Raw genomic sequence first — 13,529 nt, 5'->3', positions numbered from 1 at the left:
AACACCGTGCCTCGTCAGCAGTCTGGCAATTTCTGTAACAAGTAGCGTGTCTATTGTACAAGGCTGCGCCATATCGGAAGCGAGTTGATACTCGCGGTCGACTTTAAATTAGTGAGATCCATTGTGGAGCGAGACGGTATAACGGGTGCTCCAGGCGAATTATTGAATTTGATATCTCACTATTGAACTTTGTATGAGAGTACTATTGTTCCACGATGGGGTTGCGGAAGAATGTTTAGTAACCCAGAAATTGAGAGCGGCGAGTTACGCTGTTCTCGCTTTTTACGCTTTTTACGCTTTTTACGCCTTTTACGCTGGAAATCTTGAAATCCGGGTTGATCATATATTTTGGAATAAAATTTTCGTGAGGTATGATATGTAACGTATGCAGGGCCATCGGCAATATTGCTGATAATCATTCAAGTCATCACAGAGAAAGAAGGAAAGTAGTCGTTAGAAAAAATCATGCAAAAGACCAAGCCCATATAACCAGAAGTCACACGAGCCCGAACGCCGCGGTATCCGAGTCTTAAGAACGCTTCACGAGTGTTGTATACAAAAAGACATGATAAGAGATTTTGAAGCAAGTCGCTTTGCGCTTAGCTTAGGAGTGGCGGAAGGGCTCGTAGGCGTTCGAGCGCTGGTTGGTGGTGGTCATGGGGTACTGGCCGCCGTGAGCAGCGGGAGCTGGGTAGGAGGTAGGCTGCTGGTGGCCGTAGGGGACCTGACCAGCACCGAGAGGCTCGTAGGTGTAGGGGGCCTTTTCGGCGGTGATGCCGCGAGTGTTGTTGTTGTTGCGGTGGCCGTATGGCGAGCGACCGGAGCAGCAGCAGACGCTGAAGGTCCAGAAGATCAGAGCGCCGAGAGAGAAGGCAACGGCCAACCAGGTAGCAACGTAGATGTTCTTGCCCATGGAGAGGCTGATTCCGTAGGCTTTGAGAGTTGTGCCAAGGGAAGACTTGAAGATGGAGAAGAGGACGGTCGAGGTGATCGAGGCGGCGGCGGTGAAGAGGAAGGCGAGGAGAGCGAAGAGAGTGGTGACACAGCTACCCCAGCGACTGCAGATAGCGAAGAAACCAACCACGATCTCGACGATGGTGACGATGAAGGCGACCAGGTAGGCGATGAACATCCACTTGGAGACAGTCTTGTAGATGTTCATGACCTTGTTGTACTCGCTGGGCAGCTCGTCCTTAATATCAGAGGAGTCCAAGCCCCAGACGGAGAAGGGGTTGAAGTAGAACTCGCTCTTGGGCTTGGAGCACTCCGTAACGTTCGTCTTCTTGTTGTTGATGTCACCATCGCAATATCCCCAGAGACCGATCTGGTAGAAGTCCGCGAGTGTGCTGTCCTGCTGAAGTTTGGAGAGGACATTGGAGACATTCTGCGCGCTGACATCGGTAATTCCGTATTGTTCAAGTAGGTTTTCAATCTCGGTTACTGTTTCAGATCCCTCGCTGGTGATATTTTGGAGGTCAATCTATAAACGTCCCGTCATATCGTTAGTGGCAGGCTCGCGAGGTACCGGTGAGAAATTATTGAGAGAACTTACCCGCATGAAATAAAGGTTGTTCAAAGTATCAGAGCTGGACTTGGTACAGCCCAAGCCAACCATGATAATACAGATCAGCGAGGCGATCGTAAGCACATAAGGCGTGAAGATACACGCGACACGACCGGCTTTGCCCATTGTGAATTGATTTGGATGGTTGTCAATTGGGTAGAGATGGGTGGGGAGAGGGTGACGGATGGAAGGTCGGATGAAGAAGAGAAAGGTTGGAAATGGGGGAGGTCGGTGGTTTTTATCATTTTCATGATCGGCACTTGGGACGGTGAATACCGCAGTACTGGGGGGTGTACAGCCTCGTTCAACTTGGCAACACACCCACACTGGCAACGACGACTCCAGTCTCCAGCCTCCCTGGTGCGGTAGGTTAGAGGCGCAGGAAAGCGATACGAGCCAATCAGAATCAAGCATAACTGAGACCCACTTTGGGCCACGCCACGTTTGTTTCTATTCGTGTCAACGCTAAACCCAATTGGGTAATCAAGGTTGCCCTCCCAACATCATCGTCATCAGGCAGTCAGAGTGTTAATCTATTGAGTCTTTTTGATGATGATTGTAATGATAGAAGGTTTTGAACCAAATATCTTAGTAGAATCATCCAACCAAACCAACATCAAAACACAATAGCAACGAATCAAATCTCATCCAAAGTATCTCCTCCTCTGGAAATTCCCCCTGGCCGACCAAACTCTCATCGTAATCTTTACCCGAAAATTTCATGTCCCACGGTCGAGCGCAGGATCGCCATACCACCCGCCCAAATGAAGCAACCCACCCTGTCCAAGCCTCGTCATCCTCCAGCCCTGTGGACCGTCCGACTTTTCTCATGTCCGCTATGTTCTCCGTACTCCGTACACTGGTACGGAGTAATATCTCCTCTAGCTAATGACTTGAATGACCCTAGTAAGCAACCCTCAGCCCTGCGCAATCTCGTATCTAGCCAGAATCTAGCCTAGGCTTCCTCATTTCACGCTTGGCAGAGATGCCGTTTTCCGCACACAACGGGCGCAGTCTCCACCACACTGTGCCCTTCGCAGAATTGCTCTAGTCTTTATGAGTATAGTCGTATTCTTATTGCTTGATCTAGGCAGTTCCCATGTTCATAGTCCGAAGTTTATCCACTCCCGGTGTCCCTGATTTCTATATTTATGTTTCAAGATTAAGTTTTCTGGGGCTTAGATAGCTCTCTGCTGATGAAATTGTTCCAGTGTAGACAATCTAGATTGAATCTAAAGTAAGGTATGCCGCTGCCTGGTGTCTAGGGATATGCAGATTTGCTCTGTCGAATTTGGGATGGGTGCGCTCGCACTAGCCAGAGGCGATGACGGAGACTCCTGTCGGGTTGCATTGTTGCCAAGACTTGATGTGTCGGTCGCTCCGCTCATCCTAATTTGGATCCTTGTCATGCTGTCTCCAAACCGAAGAATAAGTATCCCTTTCTTATCCTAGGAGACAACAGTGAAAATACTTGTTCCCTTGCTATCAATGTTCTACAAAGCTATTCAGCATAATTTTTCAAAAATGATTCCTTACATTCCTACTCATTCTCAGGCCTCCGGTCCGGATATATATACTTAGGCTTGACAGATATACATATCCACATAGAAAATCCATATGATCAACCACACTCACGCAAAGTACGGCTTCAAAGTCGACAGCATACCAGTATAACCAGCACCACTTGGAGGCTCCATGCTGTAGATATACGTTCCCCACCAAGGCCCAGCTGCCCACCACATAGCACCCTTCCATACATTCGAGTTCTCAGCGAGATAGTCCAGCATACCAGTAATAGCAGTCTTGCACTGGTCATTGACACCGCCGGCGAACTCGCCCAGGACACCGACCTTACCATTGTCAATGAGCCACTGTGTTGCGTCGGTGACTCGCTCTTTGCCGATCGTGGTTGAGACGCATGTCTCGCTGGTGCCGGACCCGTCAGAGTCGAGGTACTGGTGCATCTCATAGACAATCTTGTCTTGTGGGTCTGTCAAGGCTTTCAAGTTGTCGTTCACTGTGGTCCAGGTCCAGGCACCTGTGTATGAGTTGCCTTCGACAAAGATGTACTGCGATGTTGCGCCCGCAGCGCGGATGCCATCGATGGCTGCTTGGTTGAGGTTGAGCACCAAGGTTTGATCCATGTCATGGTACTCATTGTCTGAATCAAAGGCATTAGTGATTATTTTGCATCAAGATCTATTGAGTATACCCACTCGTATCAAAAATGACCAGATCATTAGATTTGAACTGCCCAGCCACATTCGTCCAGAAAGTCTCGAAGTCCGAGGTACTCGAGATAATCGCACCATTGCTGCCCAAGTTGTTAGTATAGCGGAGTTAGCAGACCAATCGAAAAGAAGGCCTTACAATCTCCCATAGTTGTGAGGGTCAAGGACAGCATGAGCGCCGGCTTGAGTGATATAGTTCACCACCTATTGGTATCAGCCTCAACATCAACAATCGCACAGTACATGGCTCTCACCGTTGTCAAATTCTTTAAATAATCGCTGTCAAAGGATCCCGTCATGCCGTTGGGAGTCAGTCGTTCCATAAGGAACTGAACTCGGAATATGTTCATGCCATCACCGATCAGTGTTTGGATAGTACCAGTATCCGGGAAAATATAGTCGGTTCCCTTCAAACTGCCCATCAGTTTTTCACATTCAAATCAAGAAATCTCACTGATTGACTGTGTCTACTCACCCAGACACCAGGGAGATTGCCCTCCCCGAATTCTGCACCAGATTCGCTTGCTCCGAACCCTGCGGTCCATGAGTGTCAATCATCCCTGAAGCGTTGAGAAACCACGATTATACATACACTCAAAAGAAGAGGCTCTCTTTGCATGTTTGAAGGGAGATGCCACCGCAGATCCTGCCGCGGCAGCCAACAGTATAATGTTATTCAGTCTCATATCGGTGATGTTGGTGGAAGATCCAAGTGACAAGAGTGTAGATTGAACCGGGCTGTGAAGTAGGCGTTGACCAAGTTCCTCAGGGCCGGGACAGCATGCTGGTTTTATATCTTATAAGACTTTTGTGCGAAACTCCCCTATCCGAATGCGACTAAGGCCAAGCGAACGATTCCGTCTTCTCTCCGAATAACAGAAAGAATTGGACACGGAGTGCAGAACGTACAAAACGGCACCCATCCCGTCGACATTGTTCAGGCTTGTCTTAAGGCAGGAATTGGAAATATCGAGTGTCTATCACTACCAGGACGTTTCATGGGGATTCTCCATGGCCGGTATTCCCCACCAAAGGGAAGAGCCAAGATCGCTCCACTTTCCTGCTGCTTACTATATGGAGAAAGATGGCCGTGTGTTGCCGGATCCAATCATGAAACGGAGCTTGCCAAGTCGCCCAGACGTACACGATGATCATGGACGTATGCGTTGCGACGACTTTGCCCATAACTTGATGTTAGTGGGACCGTCACTCCGTCACTCCATCACTACTCCGTACATATTATCTCATAAGAAGTGAGTCAAACTATTATGCAGGACTCTTCCCCACATTCTTCAGGCACTGGTGGCTTGAGTTGCAGCACGAATTAGCTCATGGAAGGCTGGTTTAGAGACTCCCGTGGCGCTTCGGGAATCGATCGACGCGGGGGCGCGGGGCAAAGCGGCATAGTTTACCCTATCAAGAAGATGCCGCGATTTGTTTTGAGATTCTGGAGACGAGATCACGGTAGCTAAAAATTGATGGCAGCAGGAGTCGGTGGAACTTGATTGAGATTGAGTTTCAAATGTATCAGGTACCCGAATAGGACGTCGCACCTGAAACAGGAGCGATCTCCACCTGGAACAATTTACACCGATGCATAATAACAAATAACATATCTGAAGCATTTGATTCTTCTGCCGAAGGAGCCGAGAATAATTTTCTCTTCGCTTGCTAAATGACTGCAGATCAATACATGACTTCCATGACATCAAGCTACCACGCCCCAAAGCGATGTAGGATCCTCTTCATATCGGCCGCCTGCAATCTATGGTACTTCTGCCCTGGGTGGTAGTTATTCCACCACACACAGCTCTCCCCATCGTCATTGATACAAGTGGCGTTTGTATATCCATATTTCGTGGGGCTATTCAAGATCTTTGTCATGAAAGTCCAAGAGTCATAGAGAACAGTCTCAACCTACATGCGGTTAGTTGTGTACTAAGGATCGAATTTGATGGATACCCACATCATCATGAGCATCCTCGAACTCGGCACGCATCGAGGCAAGACCTTTATTATACGCAGTCGTCCAGGTGGCATGCTTTTGTGACACACTTGCCCCTTGGTCGAGAATATATGGACTCCGACTCGCCGGGGGAACATTTACGAAGAGGAATCGGCGCCCACCGTCTGCATATATTTCCTCGACAAGAGACTTGTACTGGGCCATGAGTGTTGGTACGAGAACGCTGGCATCGTAACCTCCGAAGCCCCAGCCAACACTAGAAACAACTGATAAGTATGGGTAACACTTTCTCTCAATATTTTCAGGAAGCCTTACTCATTGATCCCAATCCAAAAGCCAAAGACGGAATCGGAAGAAGACCAAGGTGCAGAAGCGGGCTTGCTGCTGTAGTTGCTTTGGAAGGTGGCAACTTGACCGGTCATGTCCGGATATCCAGAATTGAGAATAGCGTTGTCAATGGTTGCACCACCTATAGCCAAGTTGTAGCTTAGGACGAGAGAGGGGTTATCCGTAGTCGTCAAGTATCCAATCCAATTGATGCCGCCTCCAGTAGCTCCCGTTCCTTTGTAGAAGTCAAAAAACCGGGTCAAGTAATCCAGTACTGATGAGAAACGTACCAAGTGTAGGATTCCCCATGGGATTTGAAGCTGATGGCTGTGTACCTTCAACATTGAAACTAGTCATCGAGTAAGAGTCGCCACTGAGACTTTGATTAGTATTATTTCCTTTCAGGATAATTCGGTGTATTATCTGTAGTTTTTTTTTTACAAAGTGAAGAAATAAGTTGGCGATGAGCGCCGATGCCCGTGTGTTGGCACTGCAGCAACAGCTGCGATCCCCATGAGCAGAGAAAAGACAGAGTGCTTCATCTTGTAGTCAAAATTTGCTTGACCCTCGAGAAAACTGGTCGAGGGGAAGGGGCACCTTTAAAGTACCCGTATGTGATGCCAGATAACCTAAACATGATAGGTATAGACCCCTATGGACCTATGGACCTATACGAAACGGGCCCGTTCCTAATCGGGAGGTGTCGCCGCTTTAATGCGAGCTAAGGTGCTCATCTGAAGAATTCATGCGGGGAATCCCTGCCAGCAATACTTCACACTGCGGGGTATAATCCGATTTACTTACTTCAAATGTGTACATTTTTCCGTGGTAAGTGCTCTCTGCCTTCTAATGATTTTGCGGTCAAACTGCTCAATCGATTCTAGCTGTACATAATACTGTGTGTAACAACCCACGCAACAATGTACATCAATAGCCATGATTGGCGAGATGAAACGATCGTATATAATCTTCTGTGCCTGTATCACCATCTAAAGATACTTAAAAAATAAACTAAAGATATCGCGTAATCTTGTGCTCGCCGACACTTCCCCTTTGGGATGCTATGGTACCCGTTTGGGGCGGGTTTTCGTAGGCGGGTGATGGCAAGCTCCTCTTTCCATCAACAACTCAGATTGACCGGAGAAGAGAATCACAGATATTTGCATGGCCACAACACAAACACCAGTCAGGACAGACTGATGGGAGTATCCTCCGCCACCCTTCCAAAAGCACACTCGGCCACCACACCCGACAGGGATTTTCCACAACGGTGGCTTCTGTCAGCCTGGAGACTCTTCCACTGGAGCTCCTGCATATGATCTTGGGTCATTTAGGGATGCGTACGCGCAGGCGCCCACTGTCTGAACCCCTGTTTTGTTTGTCCAACAACCATATGCACCAGGGGACCAGCAGACTCTCTCGTATCCCAAGGAGCGTCACTTAATGCGCAATCTGTGCCTGGTGTCCCGGCATTTGCGGCAAGTGGTGGAACCAATCTTATCCCAAGAGTTCATGCTGGGGCATGGCGAACCACGATGGTATAGACATTACACCTGGGACCGTCGTCTGACCGCGTTCATGCGCACCGTGACCCACAGACGCGATCTTGCCTCCCTTGTCAAGCAAATCTACATTCACCCGCATCTGATACGCGACTTTGGCTACGCACAATTTTACGGAACCGATTACTCAGAAAAAAGGGCAAAATACCCTCCGAGAGGTTGCACAGGCACTAGAGCGCGACGCCCTACGCTCTCTTTCCGTCGGCGATCTACTGGCTGGCTTGATGACAGATCTCCCAAATTTGGAACATCTCAGCCTGCATATCGGTCTACCTGTCCATTCAATCCTAGGCTCTGCCGGGCTCCGCGCCGCCCGAGTCTCCCAACTGCCTATCGAAACAATCGACATTTGCTTTGGAGCTTCGCCGTCTTATATAGACGGCTGCTTCGCCTAGATGAGGATGCTCGTGACCTGTGGGCAGCCTGACCCTCTTTAGAGACCCTCAATCTGCACATGTGCGAGAGTCTCTGGAGTCGGCCCACACCGTTTCCGCCTCTTTCTCAGCTCCCTACGCTACGTTTTACGTATACCGACCTTGGCAAGTTGGACTTGAAAAACATTCTATGGGCTTGTCAAAAGTTGCGTCACACTCACTACGAATCAGTCCGCGGCTCCCACCGGCCGAATGTACGCGGTAAGGGCGTGCAGATAGGCGACGCCGTGACACCGGGCCACCCTCGAAACTATCCATCTCGATAGTCGGCATAAATGGGATTTCGAGAATGTCTCTAATCCCGGACCGGTCATAAGCTTTCGAGAATTTCGTGTATTGCACCATTTGTTTCTCAATATGGATGAAATCCATGCCCGGCTTGGGGCACGGGATCCCCTTGACGACCCGGAACTTGGGGTTCAGATTCTACCCCCAAATATCAGGTCCCTTCATTTAGCATCTACGGTCCGAAATGATCGCCCTTCACGGGAGGAACGTCTAGTCCAGGGCCTCGCAGACGCCTTTTCGCGTGGACAATGCCCGAGCCTGAGGGAGGTAAGATGGGGCGGAGGAGTGATGAGAGAAAGTGAGTTTCTGTTGCCTGCTCTACTACTTTGCGTTCCTTCCTTCGATACTAATCAGAGCCTTATGTGACAGGCAAAAAGTCGCTAATTTAGCACGTCGGCAGCGCGATCTTTGCCGCCACCGGGGTAGATTTTATGGTCGCTGACTGGCCGGGGAGCCCAGCAACCTCTTCAGTCGAGGGCTACGGGATATCGGCAATTTGCTTCCCGAGATGAGAATCTTTCTGTGTTTTCGCTACCGGAATACGATGAGGACCTTGGTTAGTGCTTTCTCGCAGTTCGTTGAGAGTCGCAGAAGGCTAGGAACCAGTGGGTAAAATTAGGACCACTATGCTATTCTGTAGTCTGCTACTAGTCGACTTAACCCTATCTTACCCTTTCTTGTCACAGGTGATTCAACTGACACTCATAGTCTGGACTGAGAAATATGTACTAAGTCTGACAGAGTCCCGTGTCCTGCATCCACACCTCAGCAAAAAGTGCAAGGACGATATAACGCTTCTTTCAATGTGTCAGGCAGCCCTAACTCAATAAGGCGCGCTTATCTATACAACACTCAACGCTCATGAATACGTGCTTATGCTTACACAAGTTGCCCCCCACGATCCCAACCTCTAAAGGCGGCGTTGGGTGAGGACTAAAAGGGAAACGGGGCTTGAAGGTGGATCTCACAAAAGAGAAAGCTCCTAGAAGTATTCCCTTCGTCCGGTGCCAATTAAGTATCCGCAATTGATGCTCGTCTGCAATAAACTGGCTCGTATACATTCTGCGTCATTAGGCAAGCTTTACTGGAAGGAAGAAATTACTCCGCACACTGCGGGGTTCTAGATCTTATGCTCTTCGGGGCAACCTCCGCCCTTTTTTAGTATTACTTATGACATCCATAATCTTCATTTAAACGCCACTTCTTCATCAACCTTATTGAGGAGGCGGAATGTTGCCTTTCTAGGCACGGGGCTTGGGCTAAGGTGAAGGAGGAAGGGCTTCATCTCGTGAGCCACAGCTTACGACTAGAACGATGAAGAATTTGCAAATGAGGCCAGCGCCACAACATTGATTATGTTCGGGTTTCATGCTTTTCCTACCTATGTACAAGCAAGGATTACGTGACATCATGAAGTTCAGGCCTCACATCAATCTGGCCTCCAACATTTCCATCCCAGCACCACCGACGAGTAGCTTTCCTTGTGTTTTTCCTGACTGAGAATCGAGTTCTGGCAGGAACCCCAGAGAGGCGATATCAGCCACGGCACTGTATCTATCCAACAAAAATTCCACAATCATTCCTTCTGTGCCCTGTTTTGTGGGATCCACTGTGATAGACCATAGCTTCAACCGATGGTCATTGCCAGAAGTCACAAAGGTCAGCCTTGAGACGGGTAGCCCGGAGGCAGTGGCTGAAACCTCTTGGCGAAGAATTTTCAGGGCTGTCACTGATGCTGCATGAGCGTCTGGAATGGAGACGGTCGACACACACGCGTTGACGCCGATCTCATCGGCATCAGGATCCGCGGAGCGGGTCCTCAAAAGTGACACGTTTATTGAGCAGTCATCGCTTGCAGTCACAATGACGGCGGCCGTATCTGAAAGAGGCACCAGTTCCATTGCTTTGGTGCTATTGGAGTGGACTCGATATCTGCTTTCACAGGCGATATCCTCAGGTATGATAGAAGAACCTTCAAACGACCGTTTCGCTTTGAGAATAGATGACGAGATGTCATAGAATGATTCGAGTGTGTCGGTCAAGTCCCAGAGGGTGAAGTAGCCATCTGTTGCGGCTGTTATGAGATTCACCGAGGAATCCTTCACCCAAAGTTTTGTTTGGGTCAGGCAGTTCGTCATGTACGTCCCCTGAGCCAACAGGGTAAATCGGAATAGTTCAGAGGGCGAGAAGTGGAAGATCTACTTCCAGTTAATAATCTATAGTTAGGTGAAAGGAGATGGTCATACCCTGATAGTTGAGTTGGACAGTGTCAAGCAGAGAAGGAACCCCTTTCCAGCATGAGATTCTTCCACTTCGACCAAATCGAAACTTGTTATCCGCATCTCGGAGTCTGGGTCACTCTTCGGACAATCGGCTACCATTTTCACGGAGATGTCACAGGAAGGAAGCCAGGTAATTCCCCATACAAAAACCTCCTCTTGTCCAGCACTGGTGAAAAGGTATCGGCCATCTTTTGACCAGCTTACTTGTTGAATCCCTGACCGATGCTTGTCCAAAATGCGCAGACACTTGAATGAGCCCCATGGGCCTTCATTTGCTTGGCTCGATGCCGCAAATATGCGTACGATGGTATCCTCTGCTCCAGTAGCAAAGTATGATCCTCTCCCTTGGACAGCGCTCATTCCGTCCATAGTCCTGATTTCTCGTCCATGCCCACCAGCCCGAATAGAACGGTTGGCGTCGGTTTGAATGCGCATCACTTGCAGATTGGGTTTCTCGAGCCAAGCCAGCAGGGGCTTGCTGGTTTCCGTACCGGGCTGGTATGACCAGACCCTGCGAGCGCCGCCTGAGGCGATGGAGATGACATCTTGTTGTATTGTCTCGTTTCGCAGGACAAAGTTCTGCGATCGAAACCCGTATACCATGAGATCACCAGTTACCTCTTCTAGGTACACACCCCAAAGGTCTTGGCCGAGACCCGAAGAGGTCTGATCGAGTGTTTCGAGTGAGACAGTAACGCTTTCACTTTCTCTCACCTGTAGTTCATGGTAACAGTAATTGCCATCACGTCCACATGTTAAAATGTATTCCTGCTCTCCGGCGGCTGGCTTCACAGCCCGAATAGAGGTGGTGCCCTCGTGGCCATGGATTCGCCTTTTGTCTACCAATGGCTTGGAAGAAAGACCAAGACCTGCAGTCTGGTACACTGCCAGACCTCCAAGCTCGGACCCAAGTAGCAAATACTTGCCATTGTACAACAAAGCGGCCGCAGTCACGATATATGGCGCTTTCGGTAAACTGAAGGGTCGCACCTCAGCTTGTGGGCAACTGGTTTCCCAGCCTGTGACAGTCATCAAAGTGGCTTCTTCACCAGCGTAGTAGTGAACAATAATTGAAATGTGATCAGACAGCGCCTGTTCGTGGGCAATCAGAATACTCCGAGGACGCTTGCCTAGATTCACCAAATCAATGACCGATCTCGTGCTGTGACTGTAGAGCCTGACCAATCCTTGCGAGTTGGCAATCAAAGCTAGTCGCTGAGTTGGAATCCCAGTAATCAGCGAGTATGACCGGAGATCTTCTGCAGTACAAAGCGTCTCCCACGTAACTTTCGCGTTGTCCGTTGGGCTCACGTGTCCAAGACGGAGCTCGCTGCGCAGAGAGCAAGCAATCAGACAGTCCGGAGAGACGAAATCGATTGTTCTAGGCGCATCAGGGTCGGAAATTTTCTTCTGGCTTGTAGGATTATTTTGGCCCGGAGTATTGTACTGCGACGGAGAGAACACATGTTTCCTGACTTTGAAACTTTTCAAAGCCCCATCAGCACCGCCAGTATAGACTATCGTCTCTACACCATGCTCACAGAGATCAAAAGCCCAGATGTGTCGTCCCAAATGAGGTTGAGCTGAGGACATCTCCCGAAGCTGATACTTTGTGGTACCAGAAGATGGCGTCTCCCAGCTGAGTTCCCACACTACACAGGTCCGATCCTCACCTCGAGAGACTAGACCTAGGGTGTTTGGATTATCTTCCTCAGCTGGGCATGGAATAACATTCCAGATACGAGCAGCATGACCAAAAGCCTTCGCAACACATGCCTCGGTTCCAAGACCGCTGCCATATCCAGTGCTTCGGAGCTCAAAGCCATCTGTGGAGTAGGCAGATGGGTCCTTGGGAGATTTTGTCTCGCAATCGGTTATGTCCCAGATTCTCACAGTCCGGTCATCACTGCAGCTTGCCAGCAACCTGCCAGAGCGACCGCCGTTCAAAGATGAGATATTTGGAAAGATTCGCACTCCAAATACAGACCCATCGTGACCAGTGAAGTAGTGATGAATAGAACCAACTGCCTTGAGCTGACTTGGCTCGTTTTCAATTATAAAACAAGACCAAACCACAATCTCGCCAAAGGCGGTTCCCGAAGCAATCAGGACATGAGAAGGCGAAAGAGCCACGATGTCAGCAGCGTACAAAATGCACTTTACACTCGTTACGAGCTGATAAATGCAGATTCTCTTGCTATACTGCGCATAGTAGCCGTCTTCAACTTTGGCCATTAGGAGCGCATTGTTTGCAGTGATGAGGAAAGCTGTGTTGGGCTGTCCTGCAACAGCAGCGCAACCGCTCATAAGCCAGTCTGGGGTGAGGAATTCAGCACTGGACACTGCTAATGTGACTCCATAGTTTCGATCAATGGAAATTTTGATGACTCTCAGCGATTTACCACCCCAAACCATAATTTTCCTGCAGTATAAGTCATCTTCGCTTTTCTGCGGGCAAGGAAAGTTGATAAAGCCATGAACATGGTTGCGTTTGAATGCCTGGACATGAGCAGAGACGTTGCCACTCTGGTCATCGACCACTCGAAAATATGGCCCCTGCCCTTCAAGAATGAAAGCACGCTCGTAGCATTGAAACACCTTCAAGGCTGATATTGGGAGACATGCATCCACATGCTGCCAATTTTTGAGTCAGCAAGATAACCCATACACTGAAGATCCCCATATATGCGGGCACTGACCTCAAGAGAGACTGGCATCTCCCCAGACTCCACGGCGTAGTGAAATTTGACACTCTTACTCTCTCCTCACTGAATCAATGTCAGTTTATATTTCTTTTGGGTAGACGCACATTGTCGAAGTGTGCCTTCCACAATCAAATGCTTACCTAATTTCGATGCGCGCACTAACCCAAATA

General features: G+C 49.1%; 4 protein-coding genes across 4 annotated transcripts; all 4 read right to left on the bottom strand.

Moving 5' to 3' along the window:
- Positions 1–329: 329 nt before the first annotated feature.
- N7473_007654 (SUR7/PalI family protein) lies at positions 330–1,838 on the bottom strand. Its single transcript, XM_057153594.1, has 2 exons — positions 1,553–1,838; positions 330–1,480 (listed from the first exon to the last, which is right to left on the bottom strand). Exons 1-2 carry the CDS (start codon positions 1,688–1,690, stop codon positions 605–607), a joined length of 1,014 nt encoding a protein of 337 aa, XP_057007932.1. The 5' UTR covers positions 1,691–1,838; the 3' UTR covers positions 330–604.
- A 1,357-nt stretch (positions 1,839–3,195) lies between these two features.
- On the bottom strand, positions 3,196–4,481 carry N7473_007653 (glycoside hydrolase family 5 protein; the record flags this gene model as incomplete). Its single annotated transcript, XM_057153593.1, has 6 exons — positions 3,196–3,725; positions 3,781–3,878; positions 3,935–3,999; positions 4,050–4,202; positions 4,271–4,329; positions 4,388–4,481. 6 exons carry the CDS (start codon positions 4,479–4,481, stop codon positions 3,196–3,198), a joined length of 999 nt encoding a protein of 332 aa, XP_057007931.1.
- Positions 4,482–5,508: 1,027 nt separating this feature from the next.
- N7473_007652 (SGNH/GDSL hydrolase family protein) lies at positions 5,509–6,630 on the bottom strand (the record flags this gene model as incomplete). Its single annotated transcript, XM_057153592.1, has 5 exons — positions 5,509–5,712; positions 5,762–6,017; positions 6,077–6,323; positions 6,379–6,461; positions 6,530–6,630. 5 exons carry the CDS (start codon positions 6,628–6,630, stop codon positions 5,509–5,511), a joined length of 891 nt encoding a protein of 296 aa, XP_057007930.1.
- Positions 6,631–9,796: 3,166 nt separating this feature from the next.
- Positions 9,797–13,371, bottom strand: N7473_007651 (tRNA (34-2'-O)-methyltransferase regulator RTT10; the record flags this gene model as incomplete). Its single annotated transcript, XM_057153591.1, has 3 exons — positions 9,797–10,570; positions 10,619–13,288; positions 13,354–13,371. 3 exons carry the CDS (start codon positions 13,369–13,371, stop codon positions 9,797–9,799), a joined length of 3,462 nt encoding a protein of 1,153 aa, XP_057007929.1.
- Between the last annotated feature and the right edge of the window lie 158 nt (positions 13,372–13,529).

This window comes from Penicillium subrubescens (genome assembly GCF_028828155.1).
Source record: "Penicillium subrubescens strain IBT 31985 chromosome Unknown utg000005l_segment0_segment0, whole genome shotgun sequence".
NCBI classification, from domain to species: Eukaryota; Fungi; Ascomycota; class Eurotiomycetes; order Eurotiales; family Aspergillaceae; genus Penicillium; species Penicillium subrubescens.
The sequence above is the reverse complement of the archived record's forward strand: the minus strand, read 5'-3'. Positions and strand labels throughout refer to the sequence as shown.